Here is a 16,472-nt window from a genome sequence, read left to right as displayed (position 1 = left end):
GTGGGTTTGAACCCGGCTGGGGCCTGCTAAACAACAATAACAACTGCAACAGAAAAATAGCTAGGCCTGCTCGCTTGCGCAGCACATATACTAAAATTGGAACGATACAAAGATTAGCATGGCCCCTGCGCAAGGATGACACGCAAGTTCGTGAAGCATTTCATATTTTTAATATATAATCATAAAAAAAATAGCCGGACATTGTGGCGGGCACCTGTAGTCCCAGCTACTTGGGAGGCTGAGGCAAGAGAATCGCTTAAGCCCAAGACTTTGAGGTTGCTGTGAGCTGTGACACCACAGCACTCTACCGAGGGCAACACAGTGAGACTCTGTCTCAAAAAAGAAAAAAATGTGGCACAAGGTGTAACATCTGAGTGAAAGGCAGAAGGAACATGAGCAACTGCCATTTGGAAACTCAAACTTTCATGCCTAAAACATATTTTTTGGCAGGGAGAGAGGGGCACATAAAGGCATTCAAGTAGAATTAGTCAAGGTGGGAAAGAATTCTGTACAAAGGCTCAATTCTGAGATGCTCCAAAAGAACCAACATGATATAGTCAGTATGGAACTTAACAAGTATTTATTCACCCACCTTCCTGTCCACCCAACCAATAATCCCTGAGTAATCTATCTACTGTGCGCCAAATACTGCTCTAGCTGTGATGATATCAGCAAAGAACAAGACAGATCTGACCAATGCCCTCATATGGCTTATAGTCAAATGGCTATGGAAAGATAATAAAGTTAATGAACAAGATACTTCCAGAAGACAATAGTATGATGATGTCATAGAGAATAACAGAGGGGACTATAGAAGAAAGCAGAGAGGGTGATCAGCAAAGTCTTCTGTAAGGTGATGCTGCTTGAGCAGAGACTTGAATGAAGTGAGAAGTGGGCAATATGAAAATATGGGGGAAGGCTATTTAGAGAGACAACATGGCAACTGCAAAGGCCCTGAGAGAGGGAATAAGCTTGGTAGGTCTGAAGAACAGAAAGGTGTATGACCAGAGAAGGGGGAGCAAGGAAGACAGGGAAGGAGATAAAGTCAGAGATTTAGGCAGGAGCCAGATCACAGAGAGCTTTGTGGGGCAGAGGAAGGACTGTGGACTTCATCCAAAGTGTGGGGAGATGGCACTGAGGGCTTCTGATCAGAAAAGGAACATGATCCAATTTATAATTTGGAATTTTCATTCTGGATACCATGTAGACAGTGGATTATAGCAGGGCCCAACTGGAAACAGGGGAGCAACTGGATGGAGCTAGGTGAGAAATGAAAATGGCTCCACTCAGGGTAATAGCCATAGAGACTAAGAGAAGTGGATTAATTCTGGATATATTTTGAACCTATAACTGATAGGACTTGCTGATGAAGTTGATATAGGAGAGAAGGAAAATTGAAAGATGACTTCTGGGATTTGGGGAGTAAGAAAAAAGGCTGGGTTCAGTGGTTTACACCTGTAATCCCAGAACTCTGGGAGGCCAGTGGGTAGATTGCTTGAGCTCAGGAGTTTGAGAACAGCCGCCTGAGCAATAGCAAGACCCTGACTCTACTAAAAATAGAAAAACTAGCCAGGCATTGTGGGGCATGACTATAGTCCCAGCTATTCAGGAGGCTGAGGCGAGAGGATTGCTTAAGCCCAAGAGTTTGAAGTTGCTGTGAGCTATGACACCACAGGTCTCTACCTAGGGTAACAGAGTGAGACTGTGTCAAGAAAGAAAAGGGAAGAAAGAAAGGAAAGGAAAGGAAAAGAAAGGAAAAAGGAAAGGAAAGGAGAGGGAGAAGGGGTAGAGGAGGGGAGGAGAGAAAAGAAGGAAGGAGGGGAAGAGGGAAGGAAGGAAATGGATGGCTGGTAGTGATACTGAGAACAAGATGATTAGATAAGAAATGGGTATTTCAAAGAAAGAGTTATGGCTCAGGGTAGTAGCGATAGAGATGAAGGGAAGTGGATTAATTCTGGATATATTTTGAATCTATAACTGACAGGACTTGCTGATGAAGTAGATATAGGAGAGAAGGAAAATTGAAAGATGACTTCTGGGATTTGGGGAGTCCAAATATACATATGAGATGTATATTAGATATCTAAGGAGAAAATGTTAAGTAAGGAGTTATATGTGCATGTTTAATGCTCAGAGGAAAGAGAAGTAGGGTTTGAGACATAAATTTTGGTTTCACTAGCTTATTGATGGTCTTCAAAGCCATGGGACTGTATAATATCATCAAGCAAAACAGTACAGAGATTTCAGGGAAAGAAGGAAGAGCAACCATAGGTGCCATATGCCCTCATGTAGTTCCATTAAAACAGTAAAGAAACTTTTTCAAAATCATAGACCCACAAGACAGGGAAAAACAAAGTGAAGGGATGGTAACAATAGAATTTGTAAGCTGAAAGGCAAACTGATAAATGGTAAATGTTTTAGCAAATCCAGGAAAACAAATGTGCAGATTCTGCCAAGTGCTTAGTATGTCTATTCCTAGTATGCATTCCAGAGTTAGGGAAATAACCACAGGGTAGGTTTGGGAATGCACAGGGCCCACTGGGAGATGGACCTAAGCTAAAACTCCATTATCGCCTTACTTCCATATGCGTCTACTCTGACTGAGTGGCCACAGTGACACTGCGTATCGTGTCTGTTCAGAGCCAGCAAAGGTCTGATTATTTCCCGTCCCTCAATACATGGTCACCCTGGTAAATGGTCTCAGGCCCCTTTGACAAAGGCTAGAAGATTTACAATATAAATTTTTGGTAGCATAGTAGGTCCCTTCTTTAAGGGGCCCCAAGAAGCCCCTTCACTCAAAAGGTTCTGGATCTATAAACTGGCTTAGTCTGAGTATTAATTGAGGATCTATTACTAGAGTTGTGTTTCAATGATTCTTCAGACTTCTGTGCACTAGACCTAGAACTTTCCCACTGACATAAATCAAATAAAAAAAACTTACTTATGAGCTAAGCATGAAGAAAAAACAAGAACCAATCTGACTTTCCCCAGGAGAATTCCTGAAAGAGTTAAACTGGCAGCACCAGATACCTATGAAAGTGGGATGGGGGAGCGGCTAAAATAAGGTTGGTTGAAAATCTGTTTCAGAAGCAGTAAGATCCCCAGATCTTCCCTGCCACCAGAGCAGAATGCTACATATTTATTTTTTCAAAAGGTAAAACAGCATCTGGATTAGCAAGCACAGCTGTGGACAAGATAGTGGGCTGGAAATAGGAAAAGTAAATGAATATGCTGCAGAATGAGACCCATGGCCCTCTGGCTCCACAACCACTCTTTCCCTCCACACAGGTGACCAAGACAAGTCTCTTCTCTGGCTACTTTGACCAGAACAAAAGGAAAGAGCCAATGATACTGCCTTTCAGTGTTCCCCAACTATATAGCCCAGCCAGATTGCCAGAGAGTGAAGCTCAAAGTTGACAAGCCCCCCCCACAATGTGCTATCAACTTCCAATTAGTGTTTTTATCCTCCTCCTAAATATGAGCAAAGAAGGGCTATCAGGTATTGAAGGAAAGCATCTAAGAGGAAACACAACATAACAAAAAAAGCAATTATTCAAGAAGAAAAGACTACCATTAAGAGAAGACTTTACAACAATGAAAGAATAAGAGGACATCATCAAAAATAAATGACCAGAGAACAACAAAAAAGAATTCTTGGTATTACACAGTATACACAGTAGAGATTTAGAATGTAAAATTAAGTCTCAGAAATAGGCCAAAATAAAGAAGAGAAGGTAGGAAGAAAAAAGAAAGAAAACAGAAGAGAAAATATGAGAAAATTAGAGGTCCAATGTCTAAATAATATCAGCAAGGAAGAACAGGAAAAAATGGGGGCAGAGGGCAAGGGAGAGGAAATAATCGACAACAATAAAAATTAAGAAAACTCACAAAACTGAAGAACATGGATTCCCAAATTAAAAGAAAAGAACAATGGCTGAAACTGACCTACCCCAACAAAACAGAGAGGAGAGAAAAACCAAACAAAACACAAATAGCATTGCCCAGAAAGATTCATAAAACAGAATGAATTTTGACACTTTTTAAATTTTGACATTTTAAAAAATAATTTTATTGAACAAATTATCATAGGGTAAAATTGACTTTTGTTTTTCTTTTAGGATATAGTTCCGTGAATTTTAACACATGTACACATGTATAAATCTGTAACCATCACCACAAACAAGATACCAAAAATCTCCCTCATGCTACTATTGCAGAGAGAAGGACCTGGGGGGAAAAATAGCAAAAATATTTTCTGTCTCCCCAACTTTTTGGGAACTGAAACCAGCATCTCCACTTCAGGCCATGGTTGGGAGGGGCAGGGGATGTCTCTTGTTCTTTGAAATAGCTCAAGGAAATTGTCTGGGTAGAGGTCCTGAGATCTTCTTAGCTGAAAATGGGATTAATCTGGGTGGAGGTCGGGGCAGAGGCCATAAGATTGTCTTGGCCCAAGACAAAATTGTGGGATCAGAACCTGGTTATGTTACGCAGTTTGTTGTAAGCATTGCACATTTATCAAATAAGTACATTGTACACTATAAATGCATTAATGTACACAGTTATGATTTAACAAAGAATAAAAAAAATTCTTTAAATAAAAAGAAAATAAAGGGTGGCGCCTGTGGCTCAGTGAGTAGGGTGCTAGCCCCATATACCAAGGGTGGCAGGTTCGAACCCGGCCTTGGCCAAACTGCAACAAAAAATAGCCAGGCATTGTGGTGGGTGCCTGTAGTCCCAGCTACTCAGGAGGCTGAAGCAAGAGACTCTCCTAACCCCAAGAGCTAGAGGTTTCTGTGAGCTGTGATTGCAATGAATCTCTACACTACTTTGGAGAAAAATGAATTCTTCAAATCCACAAATAGGGTATGTCTCTCCATTTATTTAGGTCTTCTTGGATTTCTTTTAGCAGCATTTTGTAGTTTTCAGCATATAAATCCTGTGTGTGCTTTGGCAGATTTATACCTAAGTATTTCATTTATGAGAGGGGACAAATTTTCTGAAATGGTACTTTTTTAATTTTTTAAAAAATTCTATTACTAATAGCTCATTGCTTATATAATAGGAACATGACTGATTTTTGTGTGTGTTGACCTTGTATTCTGTGACCTTCATAAACTCAATTAAAAATGAAATTTCAAAAAAAAATTACATTTGCAATAGTATCATGAAAAAATCATTTGGAAATAAATGTAACAAAAGATAAGTAAGACTTATATATTCAAAACTCAAAATTGCTGAGAGGAATTTTAGAAGACCTTAATAATTATAGAAATATGCTCTGCTTGCAGATTGGCAGACTCAATGTTGTTTAGATATAGATTCTCTCCAAATTGATCTATATATTTAATGCAAATCCAATCATAATCTCAGCATGCTATTTTGTAGACATTGACACACCAATTCTAAAACTTATAAAACCAAGGGACTAAAATATACAATGGAATCTTAAAAAAGAAGAACACATTGAAAAGTTTATATTACCTGATTTCAATATTTAGTATAAGGCAATGTTAATCAAGATTATGTGGTACTGGCAAAAGGCTCAACAAATAGATTAACAGAACAGAATAAGAACCCATAAATAAACCTACACTTATACGGTCATTAGATTTTTGACAAGAACACCACAGTAATCCAAGGAGGAAAGGAAGGTCTTTTCAACAAATGGTCCTAGATCAAGTAGATATTGAAATGGGAAAAAATGAACTTTGACCTGAATCTTGCACCAGACATGAAACCTAATTCAAGATGAATCATAATCCTAAACATAAAAGTTAAAACAATAAAGCTTTTAAAAAACATAAGAGAATATCTTCATAAAGAAAGGCAAAGTTTCCATATACAAGAAGAAAGAAATAACCTCAAAAGAAAAATTGATAAATTTAGACTTCATCAAAATTGAAAACTTATGCTCATGAAAAGATACAGTTAAGAAAAGGAATAGGCCAAACAAAGAGTGGAAGAAAACATTCACAAAACATGTATCTGACAGATGACTGGTAACCAAGATATACAAAAAGCACCTACCATAATTCAACACCAAAAAAAAGACTAAAAACTCAATCCAATAACTGGCCCAAACATTTGAAAAGATACTTCATCAGATAGATGAAAGGTAAATAATTACAAAGAAAAGTGATCACCATAAATAGTCACCAAAAAGATGATGATAAAAACTTATCACCACAGGACTGGCTAAAATTAAAAAGAATAATGACCAAATGTTGGCAAAGATGTGGAACTACTGGAACTTTGGTATATTAGTGGTAGGAGTGCAAAATGCTATAACCACTTTGGAAAAAGGACTAGTAGTTTCTTATGAACTAACCACATATAATTATCATATCACCTACTAATCCTAGGTATTTATCCAGATTTCCACATAAAGACTTGTTAAAGCACGCAGTTTTATTTAAAATTGCCAAAAACTGGAAACAGCTCAGGTGTCCATCAACAGAATTAATAAACAAATTGTGACACAGTCACTAAACGTAACACAACTCAGCAATATTGATATACACAACACTATAAATGAATCTCTAAGACATAATAATAAGACTTTTTTTTTTTTTTTGCAGTTTTGGGCCGGGGCCGGGTTTGAACCCACCACCTCCAGTATATGGGGCTGATGCCCCACTCCTTTGAGCCACAGGCGCCACCATAAGACATGATACTAAGTAGAAGCAGCTTTACACAAAAGTAAATGCTATAGGACACCCTTTATATAAACTTACAACAGGCAAAATTATGGTACAAAAAATTTAGAATAGTGGTCACTGCCATGTAGGTAGCAGGAATTGGGAAAATGCAAGAGGGAGCTTCCTGGGGTGAGGGTAACGTTCTTTATCTTGACAGGGGTTCAGGTTTCATAAGTATGTGTATTTGTTATAAACTCGGAAAAAGTACACGTAAGATTTGGGCATTTGTTGTATGTAAATCTTACATCATAAGAGAAACCTATAAAAATACTGAACTCCAGCTAATGATATGCATACTGAAATATTTAGGGAACGTATATAGGTATCTTCAAGTTTACTTTAAATATGTCAAAAATAAGATGGACTGACAGACAGGATAAATAAATGGATAGAAACATGATAAAACAAGTAGAGTCTAGTAAAATGTTAGTGGGAGAACTGAACTGGTGTCCACACAAGTAGTCACTGCATGATTCTTTCAACTTTCCTGTATGTTAGAAAATGTTCATAATAAAATACTGGGGCAAAGGGGGGAGGTATAAAAGGGAAGTCAGGGAAGGAAGAGATAGCAGAGAACAGTAAGGAGGAAGCACCAGCGAAGTAGAAGGAAAACCAGAAAAGCATGACATCTCAAAAGCCAGTTAGAAAAACAATTTCAGAGGAGGGAACGCCCAATTGTGCAGAATTCTTCTGGAATTTCTAGTAATATTAAAACAGGGCCATTGGATTTAACCATAAGAGGGGTGAGAGTAGAAGAGAGTGAGCCATACTGACGTGGAAGGGAGAGAAAACCACTAGTGAGGAAGTAAGGACAGTGAATGACAGTTCGTAAGGAACTCTGCTGTGAACGGGACCACAGAAATGGGGCAGTATTGATCAAAGACAGTGGAAAATCCTAGAGAATGTCTATGTGGAATGCAAAATGATCTAGTAGAGAATCGGGGGATGCAGTGGGTAGATTCGTGTCTCCTTAAAAGATATATTCAATAGGGGCAGGGAGGGGATGAGTAAATTCACACCCATTGGTACAGTGCACACTATCTGGATGAAGGGCACACCTACGTGCATAACTTTGACTCAATCTGTATAAAAACAAAGTATATAAACAAAACTTGGGTACCCCCTAACATTCTGAAATTAAAAAAAAAAAATTTAAAGACATGTTCAAGTCCTAACCCCCAATACCTGTGTGACCTTATATGCAAATAGGATCTTTGCAGATATAATCAAGTTAAGATGAAGTCACACTAGATTAGGGTGGGCCCTAATTCAATGACTGATGTTCTTGTAAGAGAGAATGCAATAAGGAGAGGAATTTGGACACCGAGAGGGAGAGACACAGGAAGAATGCCACGTAACAGTAGAGGCAGAGATTGTAGTGATACAACTATAAACCAAGAAATACCAAAGATTGCAAGCAACTACCAGGAGCTGGGAAGGATTCTCCCCTAGAGCCTTCAAAGAGAACATGGCTCTACTGATATCTTGATTTCACAGTTCTAGGCTCCAGAGTGGTGAGAGAATACATTTCTGCTATCATAAGCTACCAAATTTATAGTACTTTTTTTATGGCAGCCCTGGGAAACTAATACAGGGGAAATCAATGATAAGGAGAAACAAGTGAAAAGGACACAGGTGATGAGAAGGTGAGATGAAACCATCTCCAAGGTACCAGGGGAGAGGCTGGACTTTTATAGTACCAAGGCCACTTCTTTCCACCAAAATATGTATAGCGTCTTTCAGAGAGGATTTAAACAATTAAGGGCTTACCCAGAAGCTTTGTACAATAAAGAATGATTCAAATAACCTTTGTAATAGATTATTTTTCCTTTTAACTTACACACAAGATGCTGCCTACATATTAAAGTTACTAGTCTTTCTCAAAGAGTGCTAGAGTCAACCCATAGAACTTAAATACACCTTCCAAAAAGGGTTTGAGAACGAAGAGGAAAATCTTACCGACAGGGATGGAACTAGATGGTCAATCTAGTCACTACAATTATTCTGTATTACATAAAAAATGTTCAAACTCCCTCCCCCCAAAAAGCCAAACAACAACAACAAAAAAGAAAAACCAGGAAAAGCCTGGCAGTCCAAACCTGGGAAGCATTCATTACCTTGAGCTGCTGCTGGAGCTCGCTATTCAACCGGGCCAGCACTGCATTGGCCTCTTTATTTTTGCGGATAGCAGTTTGAATGGCCTTCTTCTGTTTGGAAGATTGCCTACAGAAAAGTAGAAACATTTCAGTAAGAAAGGTGTTGGAGGTCAGAACTCTAATTCAGGAGAGGCGCTAGACTAACACGGGGTTAACATCAGAGGGCTCCAAAAATAGAATCTTATATTCATAGGCAGACAGGCAAGCAGGCAGAGAGATATACACCAAATGAAACAAATTTTTCGGGATGAATTATTTACACCTGATATAATTCCCATTTCATAAGTTGAATAAAAGCTGTGAATTGGGCCTTTTCAAACATTTGCATTCCATTTATCCCAAGACACTGTAATAAATATTTCTTCCTGACAAACCACATTAACCAGAATGCTCCTTTTGTGTAAGAATTAATAACATTTAAAAGACCTGCAAGTGGCCCCTGTGGACAAGTCTGAAGGAAAAGAAGAATATTCTCCCTTTAACTTGATTATCTCTATTTTAAAAAAGAAGATATTCTTTTTAGCAAAAATCCTACATTAGCATAGCCAGACGAGCTAGCTCTCCTTTACTATTAGGCACAAATGCCTAAGTATGTGTGTGTGTGCATGTACATACATGTGTGAGCATGCATATATATCAGCATGTATCTGTACTACTTGAGAAAATTCCAGAATGTTCTAATTAACAGAACAAGTATAACAAGGGTGACCATGTGCCCTACTTTGCCGATTACAGTAGCATCCTCTTCATTTTTTCTTTTTCTTGAGACAGAGTCTCACTATGTTGCCCTTAGTAGAGTACTGTGGTGTCACAGCTCACAGCAACCTCAAACTCTTGGGCTTAAACAATTCTCTTGCCTCAGCTTCCCAAGTAGCTGGGATTACAGCCGCCCATCACAATGCTGGCTATTTTTTGTTGCAGTTGTCATTGTTGTTTAGCTGGCCCAGACCAGTTTCAAACCCACTAGCCTTGGTGTAAGTGGCTGGCGCCATAACCACTGTGCTACGGGCACTGAGCCATCCTCTTCATTTTTCTTTTCTTTTTTTTTTTTTTTTTTTTTTTTTAAATTGAGACAGAGTCTCCCTCGGTAGCATGCTATGGCATCATAGCTCAGTGCAACCTCAAACTCTTGGATTCAAGCGATTCTCTTGCCTCAGCCTCTCTAGCTGGCACTACAGCAGTGGTTCTCAACCTTCCTAATGCCATGATGTATTTTCACTGTTATAAAGGGGATGCGACCCACAGGTTGAGAATCACTGTACTACAGGCACCTGCCAAAATGCCCGGCTATTTTTCTGTTTTAGCAGGTCTAAGCCAGGTTCAAACCCACCAGCCTCTGATGCATGTGGCCGGCGCCCTAACCACTGAGCTACGGGAGCCCAGCCCTCTTCACTTTTCAAAACTGTCCACAGTTTGGACAATAGATTAACATGTTTACCACAGGTGTAATTTATAACTTTTTATCCCACAGCAAGAAATACCAAATTCTTAGAGCAAAATAGTGATTTATGTTCTCTTAGAAAAAATGACTATATTTGTAATAACTGGGAGATGGGTTTGAGGCCAGAGCAACAGAACCAGAACGGATTGTGACCACTGTACAGATCTGATTCATATTTAATGACAATATACATTATGCTAGCCATTCTGCTACTCTGTAAAACATATCATGTCTTCCCCAGCAAGTTCAAAGTCAAAGATTAATTTTTTCATTCATATAGAGTCAGGAAAGAGACTTCAATTGCTTTAAAAATATATAGATTGGATTTCTTCCAAGACAAGATGGAGTAGAAACATTCTATTCCTCCTGATAAGTACAGTGAAACTATATACATAATATATGAAATAAACATAAGACAACTCTGAAAGATGAAATAAAGAAGGCAAATCAGCTAGGGAACCTGATACCTAGGGAAACATATAGCAGTAAATTCCCCAGGTTTTCTTTTGCTTTGTGTATGCCAGACTAGACAGAAACTGGAGAAGTCAGCAATCATAAATGCCAGTGAGGGCAGTCCAACCTCCCACCCAATTCTGCCCTCTTTAGGCAAAGGTCCTAGAAGACAGGACCCAGGCAATACAGAAAACATTTAGATAATAACTGCCCTACTATAGCCAAACACCACAGAAACACTGTGGTCCCAACCCCATCCTCATCAGCTAAGGCCAAATGGGAAGCCTAGACCTCACCCCTAATGAGGTATGCCTCTCCAACTGGGGTAGGATCAGAGAATGCCAAATGGGAAGCCCAGACTTCCACTACCTTCCAATGGAAAAGAAGCCTCTTTCTTGGTTGTTGGTTTTTGTTTTTGTTTTTTTGAGAGTCTCTCTATGTTACCTTCGGTAGAGTGCCGTGGCATCACAGCTCACAGCAACCTCCAACTCTCGGGCTTAAGTGATTCTCTTGCCTCAGTCTCCCAAGAAGCTGGGACTACAGGCACCCACCACAATGCCCAGCTATTTTTTGGTTGCAGTTGTTGTTGTTTGCCAGGCCCAGGCTGGATTCAAATCCACCAGCTCTGATGTATGTGGCTGGTGCCCTTAGCTGCTGAGCTACAGGTGCCGAGCCAAGAAGCCTCTTCTTGTGCTCCTGAGGAGCTGTAACGGAACACTTCTCCCTCTCCCAGCCAGGGTGGTGGCAGTGAAGACCTAGTGGAGAGCCTGAACTACTACCCCCATTCAACTGTGCTTCTATCCCCAAGGATATAAATAGAGGCCAAGTTCAGAAACTGGACTTCCATCCCCACCTGGCAGAAACAAAGAGGCACTTGTCTTCTCCCACTGGTGAAGTGTCAGAGGAGGCATGCCAAAACAAAAGACTTAAATATGACCCAGAGATTCATGAGAGAACATCAAAAATGTCCATGATACAATTAAAACAAATCATTCATCATACAAAGGAAATCTCAACCTGCATGAGAAGAGACAATCAACAGATGCCAACACCCAGATTGACACAGATGTGGGAGCATAAACTAAGATTTTAATTCAGTCATTATAAAAATGCTTCCTAGACAATTATAAGCACATTTAAAACAAATGAAAAAATAGAAAATATCAGCAAAAAAACCCAGAAGATATAAACAGGAACCAAGTAGAAGTTTTAGAACTGAAGACTACAGTAACTGAAATAAAAAAACTCAATGAATAGGCTCAATAGGAGAATGGAGAGGACAGAATCAGTAAACTTGAAAACAGAAATTACCCAACTTGAACATCAGAGAGATAATAAACTTGGAAAAATACTGAACAGAGCCTCAAGGACCTGTAGGATTATAAGACCCAATATTTCTCTCATTGTAATTCTAGAAAAAGAGAAGAAAGGGGGAGGGCTAAAAAAGCATTTGAAGGAATAATAGCTGAAAAAATCCCAAATTTGGCAAAAGACATAATATATAGATCTGAGAAGCTGACCAAAACTCAAAACATTTGAAATTAAGTCAAAGAAAAAATTCTTAAAAGCAGCAAAAGAGATATGATAGCTTACCTACGGGGAAAACAATTCAAATGACAATAGACTTCTATTTTTTTCCCCCCAGTGGGTTTATTTTTATTTTTTTATTATTAAATCATAGCTGTGTACATTAATGCGATCATGGGGCGGGAATGCAAATTAATACATTCCTTTTGGAAAGATGTATGGAGAACACTTAGAGATCTAAAAATAGATCTGCCATTCAATCCTACAATTCCTCTACTGGGCATATACCAGAAGACCAAAAATCACACCATAACGAAGATATTTGTACCAGAATGTTCATTGCAGCCCTATTCATAATTGCTAAATCATGGAAAAAACCCAAGTGCCCATCGATCCACGAATGGATTAATAAATTGTGGTATATGTACACCGTGGAATATGATGCAGCCTTAAAGAAAGATGGAGACTTTACTTCTTTCATGTTTACGTGGATGGAGCTGGAACATATTCTTCTTAGTAAAGTATCTTAAGAATGGAAGAAAAAGTATCCAATGCACTCAGTCTTATTATGAAACTAATGTATGGTTTTCACAGGAAAGCTATAACCCAGTTACAACCTAAGAATAGGGGGAAGGGGGAAAGACTTCTATTTTTTTTTTTCAAGGATAGAATATTCTTTATTTTTTTTTAGCAAAGATACAAGATTTTTATTTGTCAGAGACATTAATAAAGCTGGAACAGTAGCATTTCGGACTATTAAATGTTTATTGCTATTTACTATTAATGCAAAAATGTTTTCTTTTTTGTTAAATCATAAATGCATAGATAATGTATACATTAATGCGTGTATGGGGTACAATGTGCTGATTTCATATAGAATTAGGAGCGTTTACATCACACTGGTTAATATAAACCTCATCTTGTTTACTTAATTACTGTGTTAAGACTTCTAATCAGAAACTATGAAGGCCAAAAGGAAGTGGCACAACATTCTTCAAGCTCAAAAGAAAAAAAACCTATCAACCTAGAATTCTATATCAAATAAAAGTATTTTTTAGAAATTAAGAATCAAGACATTTTCAGATGAAGAAAAACTATGTGAATATGTTGCCAATAGATCTACCTAAAAGAATGGATAAAGGACATTCTTGAAACAGAAAAAAAGTGATATAGGAATCTTGGAACATGAGAAAGAAATTAAAGGAAAGGTAAAATTTAAAGAAAAAGAGTAAATGTATGAGTAAATATAATAAGAATTTCCTTCTCGTGTTTCTAAACTGTGAAAACTTAAATAAAATTGGACAATTCCTTCAAAGTCACTACTATCATAACTCAACATGAAATAATTTCATATTGATGTTAAAAATTTTATGAAATTTTCTAAATTTCATTAAAATTTGTAATTTTTTAAAAAATTATAATTTTTAAAAAACATTCCCCCTAAAATAAATCTGTAGACTAAGATAATTTCACTAGAGAATTCTACCAAATTTTTAAAAAAGAAATACTAATTCTACACACTCTCATCCTTAAAGTAGAAGAGGAGAGAACATTTCCCAGCTTATTTTATGATACTAGTATTATGCTGATAGCAAAATTAGACAAAGACACTACAAAAAGGAAAGTAGACACAATATCCTTTGTGAATATAGATGCAAAAATCTTTAACAAAATATTAGCAAACAGAATTCAACAATATATAAAATAAAGTAAACACCAAGAGGAGTTCACTCCAGGAACTGAAGCAAAATCAATTCAATATTCAAACATCTTAACAGCTAAAAAAGAAAAATCACATGACGCTATCAATTGATACAAAAAAAGCATGCAATAAAACTCAACATCCATTCATGACAACTCTCAGAAAATGATGAAAAGAGGTGAACTTCCTTAACTTGATAAAGAGCATATATGTAAAACCAATAGCTAACCTCATATTTAATGAAAAACTGAACATTGTCCCCTTACAATTGGGAATAAAGCACGGATGTCTGCTCTCTTCACTTTTTCCAGCATAGTACCTTGAAGTCCCAGTCAGCACAAATAAGGCATAAAAGATGAAATAGAGGCATACACATTGGGAACAAAGAAATGAAACTACCCCCACGTGCAGATGACATGATGATCTAGGCAGAAATCCAAGGAATCTACAAAAACTCCTACAACTAATAAGTGATTTCAACAAGAATAGAAATAAGTTTGTAAGACAGAAGGTTAGCATACAAAAATCAATAGTATTTCCAATGTTAACAATGAACACTTGGAAACTCAAATTAAAAATATATCATTTATAAAAATCAAAATGAAATGTTTAGATACAAATATAACAAAACATGTACAGAAGTTACATGCTGAAAACTATACATATGACATTGATAAAAAATCAAAGAGGATATATTAATAAATAAAATAAAGAAATATATCATGTTCATGGATTAGAAGATTCAGCATAGTAAAAATGGTCAAGTCTCCCCAAATTGATACACAGGTTTAACGCAATTCCTATCAAAATACCAGCAAGATTTTTTGCAGTTTGATGCAAATTGTTCTAAGAATATAGTTCCATACAAAGTTTACATAGAAGGCCAAAAGAATTAGAATAGCCAAAACTATTGAAAAAACTATTAGAATAGCCAAACTATCAAATTTTGAAAAAGAGTTATAAAGTAGGAGAATTATAAGATTTATTATATATAGTATCAAGTAATTAAGAAATGAAGACAGTAATCAAGACTATGGTGATGTTAGAAGAATTGACACACAGATCAAAAGAACAAAGTAGAGAACCCACACAAGAGCAGCCAACTTACTTTTGACAGAGATACAACAGCAAGTAAACAGAGAAAGAATAGCCTTTTTGATAAATGGTTCTGAAACAAACATAGAATGAGCCTAGACCTAAATCTCCACCTTATACAAAAACTAACACAAAATGGATTAAGGACTTAAATGTAAGGTATAAAACTATAAAACTTTTAGAAGAAAACATAAGTGAAAATTGTCAGGACTTGAAGAAGAGTTTTTAGATTTAACACCAAAAGCACAAACCACAAAAGAAAAAAAAAAACAATAAATTGAACTGCATTGAAATTTGGAAAACTTATGCTCTGCAAAAGACAAGCTATGGGCTGGGGAAAATATTTGCAAACCACAGATCTTACAATGGACTTGTATTAAGAATACAGAAAGAACTCTAAAAACTCAAAAGTAAAAACCCAATTCAATTATAGGACATGAAAAGATGTGTCACCAAAGAGAAAATATGATGGCAAATATACACATGAAAGGATTTTAATTTTGCTAGCCATAAAGGAAATGCAAATTAAAACTAGGATGAGATAGCACTACACATCTGTTAGAACAGCTAAAATTTTGGGTGGTGCCTGTGGCTCAGTGAGTAGGGCTCACTGCCGGCCCCATATACCAGAGGTGGCAAAAAAAAAAAAAATTTAAAGTGACAATCCCAAATGTTGGCAAGCATGTGAAAAAACTGAATCTCTCATATATTGCTGGTGGGAATGTATAACAGTACAGCCATTTTGGAAAATAACTTGAAAGCTTCTTTACAAACTAAACATACACTTAGCAGACAACCCAGTAATCACACTCCTGGTCATTTTTCTCAAGTAAATGAAAATTTATGTACACAAGAATCTGTACACAGATATTCATAGCAGCTTTATTTGTAATACTCAACAATTAGACATACCCAAAATATCCTTCAACAGATCGGGGCATTATGCTAGGTGAAAAAAGCCAAAGTCAAAAGGTCACATGCTGTATGATTCCGTTTATATAAGACTTTCAAAATGACAAAACTATAGAGATAGGAAACAGATCAGTGTGGTTACAGGGGGGTAGGAATGGTAAGGAGGAGGTAGATGTGATTTCTGTATCTGGATACAGTGGTTGTTACAAGAATCTTTATATATGATAAAATACAACAAAATGGCATAGAACTATACTACACACATACTGTCCCAATGTCAGTGTCCTGGTTTTGATATTGTACTATATCATTTTGTAACTTTGTATGATTCTATAATTATTTCAAAGTAAAAAGATAAAAAAGATGAAGATCAGAACTCGATTCTCCTTCATCCTTAAACTACCACCATGCTATGTGTGCCAGCTTACACTTTACCCCTTCTCTAGGAACTGTCTCCACCCCCTTCCCTCTTCTCTATAGGGATGGGC

General features: G+C 37.2%; 1 protein-coding gene and 1 non-coding gene across 6 annotated transcripts in view; one reads left to right on the top strand and one right to left on the bottom strand.

Moving 5' to 3' along the window:
• REPS2 (RALBP1 associated Eps domain containing 2) overlaps nt 1–16,472 on the bottom strand; it is a 313,577-nt gene that overhangs the window by 6,562 nt on the left and 290,543 nt on the right. For all 5 annotated transcript variants that reach the window (XM_053580740.1, XM_053580743.1, XM_053580742.1 and 2 more), the window contains one exon: nt 8,816–8,921. In XM_053580740.1, the coding sequence (XP_053436715.1) occupies nt 8,816–8,921 (106 nt within the window). The remainder of the gene's footprint in view (nt 1–8,815; nt 8,922–16,472) is intronic.
• On the top strand, nt 67–170 carry LOC128578714 (U6 spliceosomal RNA). The gene has a single exon (XR_008377851.1). It is a non-coding gene; the product is annotated as a U6 spliceosomal RNA (small nuclear RNA).

This window comes from Nycticebus coucang, chromosome X (assembly GCF_027406575.1).
Source record: "Nycticebus coucang isolate mNycCou1 chromosome X, mNycCou1.pri, whole genome shotgun sequence".
Taxonomy (NCBI): domain Eukaryota; kingdom Metazoa; phylum Chordata; class Mammalia; order Primates; family Lorisidae; genus Nycticebus; species Nycticebus coucang.
This window is presented reverse-complemented; position numbering and strand designations above follow the sequence as displayed.